A 4,862-nucleotide genomic window follows, 5' to 3' on the forward strand; every position below is an offset into this window, starting at 1 on the left:
AAAAGCAGCAGCTCTTTTACATTGGGGGGGTGGGTGGGATTAAGAGTCCTGTTCTAATGGGGAGTGCAGAATAGGAATATAGTCACTAATATGGTGATGGCTGTGTGGTGCCGGGTGGGTGCTGCAGTGATCAGGGGTCACTTCGTAACCACATAAGTGTCTAACCATCATGCCGAATCCCTGAAGCAATATAGGAAAAGACTCGTGCTTCAGCCAAGTTCTAGTTGGGATTCGGTTAGACGATAAGCGGACGTGTCTGAAACCGTCAGGGGAAGTGTCCGTGCTGGGAGCAAAATTTTAGGTGCATGTTATAGCCACGGGATTGGACGAAGTTACCCAAGGGCAGAGTTTAGTTCGAGCAGAGACTAGGGCCCCACATCTGACTGTCAGCCACAGGCTTCTTTGAAAAAGACCTAATATTGATCTTCTAATCCTGGAGCTTACGAGTGAGAGTTCGAGCTGGGACTGGCCTGTGCCAATAGCCAGGCAATTAAAATTATGTCTTAATGTGACTCAGATCTTCGGAGCCACAGGCTGCTCCTTCACACCCCACCCTGGCGGGTCCATCCTGCTGCAGCTCTCCTCCGACCTCCAGTGGGTACACCTGCTGACTGGTGTGGGCTTCCCCGGGCCCTGGGCCCCGGGCCCTGTGCTCTGGCCTGTCTGGCCCGCCTGCCCTTCAGCCCTCCTGCCCTTCATCCCGTCTGCTGTGCCTGTCTGCCGACCAGCCGCTCTGGTCTCCTTCCCACCTCAGGCCCCTTGTGCTTGTCTGTCTGCTGGATTCCTCACCCCACAGACCTTCACGGACCGGGCTTCCTCCTGTCCTCGGAAGAAGCAGCCCCTCCGGGCTCAGCCCCCTGGACTATACTTGTCTTGTTTTTCTGTTAATTTGTCTGTTGTCTGTCTTCCTCCAATGTGGCAGAGCCCTACCCTGTATCCTGCTGCCCTATATATCTTGCCTCTAGGACACATGGAAGAAAGGTGGCAGGTTCAGGCTTGTCATCTCTCACCACCTCCCTGGTCTAGAGGGTCTCAGTTTCTCTGCTCGCTGTGGCATCTGCTCATCTCTGTGTATAGGTCTGATAGTGACATGTGCTATGGAGAAAAAGCAGGGACAGCGCTAGAAGAACAGACAGGGAGAGCTTGAGAGGCCGCAGGGACATTTGAGCAGAAGCCTGAACGAAGAGGAAGTGAGACATGCAAATATTGGCAGAGTCTCCTCGGGAGAGGGCACAGCCAGGACCAAGGTCCTGAGGAGGTGCTCGCTTTATGTACTTGTGCAAGAGGAAAGGGGTGCCAGTGAGGGCTGAATCAGGTGATGCACTTGGGCATTTATTCAGGTGAGAGGGGAGGGCCGGGGAGAGGAGCCACGTGACCTGACAGGCCTTTAGGAGGAATGACTGGCGGTAGCATGCAGACCCGTGGAAGAGGACGGGAGTGGGGAGCAGGGAGGCCGTTAGGAGGCTGTGTCGGTAGCCCAGGTGAGAGGCAGGGCAGCTGGGATGGAGGGAGAGCTGGAGGCGCCGAGGCCGGTGGGATTCTGAACAGGTGTGGTCAGCGTCTCTGGTAAAGGTGCGCTGCTGCGAAGGAGCTCGGAGGGGCGGGACCTCACGGGAAGGTGGGGGGCTGAGCTATTAGGAGGCGGGGCTCTCTGCGGGAAGGTTTTCCAGGGAGTGTTTCTCAGTTGCAATCTTGTCCAGCTTTGTTTTCGAGAAACAGATGTCTGAAGAGTTGCTATTCTAATCAGAACGGAGTCACACTTTATACCGTTGTTCTCATATTCAGGTGATGATCGGAACTGCTCTTAACACAGGTGAGATGAAGAAACTCATCACCCACATGGGTGAGATGGACCATCCCTGGAACTGTCCCCACGGAAGGCCGACCATGAGACACATTGCCAATCTGGATGTCATTTCCCAAAACTGACATGTTTTTCATTGAACTATAAATCTTACTGCAGATTTTTCTGCTTTGAAAGGCAGGGTTTTAGTCTTTTATTTTTGTTTCAAAGTTAACTGACTACTTTAAAAAAAGTACCAGAGCCGTTTAGAAATGGCCTCGCGAACCTTTTAGAACCGTGTGGAGCATGGCTTGCCTTGTTTTTCTGTTCCGCATTTGAGTGTGTGTGCGTGTGCGTGTGCGTGTGTGTGTGTCTGTGTGTGTCTATGTGCATTCAGGCAAGAGCATGTTTTACAGAACTAGGAAGAGCACTTTGGAAGTTACTCAGGCCTTTGCTTTGGCCCGGCATATTTTAGGCTGCTGTTTTAAGCACTTGATGATTAAATTTGCAGTGGCTTAATTTCACAAATTTAAAATTATGGTCTTTTGAGGTTAGTGGTTTTTATCATGAGACACATTAAATTAAAACAAAACAAAACCAGGAAGAATCCAGAAAACTCAACTGGGACTCTCTGCCTGGCTGGGAAAAACGACCTGGTGGCGCTGGAGTCATGGTTTTTAAATATTTCCTGCTGCTGCTGCTGGGGCGTCACAGCCCTGTTGTAGGTGAGAGGAAATAAAAGGTTCTCTGTTGCCTGTAACTTTGATGCTGTGATGTGGTCTCCTTGGGGTGTGACCTGTGAGAGATTCTAGTTACCGGCTGAGTGGTACTGGAGATAGAAGGATCCCCTTGTGATATGTCAAATGAGTTTTCATGGACTCTGCAAAAAATGCAAGTAAAAATGCCCTCTGCAGAGCCCCCTGAGTCCCAGCAGGGGTCAGGGAACGTGGCAGGTGCACGCTACACCCCTGCCCCCACAGTGGGCCTCCTGGAGAGAGAGCTTCCAGTTACAAACTTAGAATTCCTTGGGTATAAGGAGACAGCCAGGTAGTAATTACCAGGTATCATGTTAAGCACTAGGCTGTTGTGCCAGTCTGCAGGGTCTCATTTAATATTTGCAAGAACTCTGCAAATGGGTTTCTGGTAGGCAGGCCCTCCAAAGATGGCAGTGGCCTAATCCCAGAACCCTTGAATATGTGACCTAAACGGCCAAAGAGGGGCTTGTAAGTGTGATTAAGGATGGGCCGTGAAATGGGGAGAGTGTCCTGGATTGCTGGGGTGGGGCGAGGCGGGGAGGCAACCTATCCCATGACGTCGAGAACCTTTCTCAGCTGGACCGAAGAGATGCAGTGTGGCTGACTTAGGGAAGAAGGCAGCCTCTAGAAGCTGGAAAAGGCAAGGGAATAGATTCTCCCCTGGAGCTGGCAGGAGGACCAGCCCTGCTGGACGCCTAACTTACAGAACCGTGAGGTGGTGAACTTGAATCGCTTTAAGCCACCAAGTAAGTTCGGGGTAGTTTGTTTACAGCGGCAATGGAAGACTAATGCCTGACTGAGTTAATTATTCCCGTGTTACGGGGAACATAAAGGCTGAGAGAGGCCACGTGGCAATGAGCAGAGCCAGAAAAACCCAGGTCAGGTGCGTCCAGCTCCAGATTTCCATCTGGCCTGGATCAGAAGGGCACAGAGCACTGATGCTCGGCAGCTTCTTGGAGGCGTGGTGGCCCCTTTAAGGATGGGGCGGGGCTCGCGGTTGCCTGGAGACCGACCCAGTCAGGACGCGCAGGTCCCGCATCGCCACCGCTGGGCCTGGCGGAGCCAGCTGAGCGTCTGGAGCTTGGTGGGCACCCGGAGCGGGGTCCCAGCGTCCCCGGCTGGTGGTCCTTTGTCCGCCACGGCCAAAGTGACAGCCAGTGCCGGCTCTTCCTCCGCTTAGCTGACCGGACTCCCAGTTCCTGGGCAGGTGCATGGTGGTGGAGGAGGGCTTTGGGGAGGGGCAGAAAGTGCGGGGACCCCCAGGCTCAGAATGCGGCTCCTTCTGCGCTGCCTCAGGAGAGAATAAACAGTCACGAGAATACGGTGTCAAGCCAGGGAGGACAGAGGAAAGAAGTTAATAGGAAACATGCCCTGAGAAACGAAATTTGCCTCACTCGTAGTTCAGATGTCTCTGATCAGGGACCAGAAAGCCCGCCCGAGTTGAGAGGTGAGAGCAGCTCGCTTCGCAGCCCAACAGTGACGGGCGAGGGGCGGGAGTGGGGGGTGGGCTGGAAAGAGTATCGGGGTTTTGAAGGAAGAGAGAAGCAGGACTATGAGTGTAAGAGCCAAGCTGGAGGAGGCGATGAGCAGCGGGCAGGTGGGCCGTCCGAGGATGCCGTCCACCCCGAGCGGGGCATGGGGAGCCCTCTGCACCCTTGGGGCAAGTGAAGAGGGACCTCGCCCTGCCCTCCAGGACTCATCTGTGCGTCCTGTGCTTTGGGAGGCTTTCCGTGAGGCCAGATTTAGAGGGCCTTGGAAACCGTGGCTTCGGAGCCCCGCCCCTCAGCTCTGACTTTGGGCGAATGATTAGCAAGCACGCAGTTTCCTGTCTGGGACTGGAGGCACTCAGCCAGCGGCAGTGCTGGCATGGGGAGTAGGCGCCGAGGATTTCAAGTTCAAAAATAGGAAAGCGACATAAAGTAATCACTCTGTGATTGTGTGTGGTTTTCCATGCTTTAGAAATGTTTTGTGCCTCAATTTATTTAACTCTTATAAGGAAACTAGGTCTATTATTCCTTTTTGATATCTGAAGCAGGACATCAAGTAACTTGCTCCAGAGCACACCGCTGTTAAAGGGTGGAGCCTGAGTCCAGCTCTGAGCACCTGGCCACACTGACATATTAGGGGACAAGCTTGTAAAGTGTGAACTGCCAGCATGTAGGACCTTACGGGATGAGTAGCCATTTTTCGTGGACAGGATTACCGATCTCACTGAAAGACTGTTTGAAAATGGTAGATGTGGTTCCAATTTAAAAAATTTTAGAAACAACCGATGCAATATTACGGCTGCATTTTTATAAATGGGTGGTACTTGTTACTTGTAG

General features: G+C 52.8%; 1 protein-coding gene across 3 annotated transcripts in view; it reads left to right on the forward strand.

Moving 5' to 3' along the window:
- PMS2 (PMS1 homolog 2, mismatch repair system component) overlaps positions 1 to 2,543 on the forward strand; it is a 19,469-nt gene extending 16,926 nt beyond the window's left edge. For all 3 annotated transcript variants that reach the window (XM_011363853.2, XM_023532805.1, XM_023532806.1), the window contains one exon: positions 1,786 to 2,543. In XM_011363853.2, the coding sequence (XP_011362155.1) occupies positions 1,786 to 1,929 (144 nt within the window). In that variant the 3' untranslated portion in view covers positions 1,930 to 2,543. The remainder of the gene's footprint in view (positions 1 to 1,785) is intronic.
- The last annotated feature ends 2,319 nt before the right edge of the window (positions 2,544 to 4,862 follow it).

This window comes from Pteropus vampyrus, unplaced genomic scaffold (assembly GCF_000151845.1).
Source record: "Pteropus vampyrus isolate Shadow unplaced genomic scaffold, Pvam_2.0 Scaffold90, whole genome shotgun sequence".
Classification (NCBI taxonomy): Eukaryota; Metazoa; Chordata; class Mammalia; order Chiroptera; family Pteropodidae; genus Pteropus; species Pteropus vampyrus.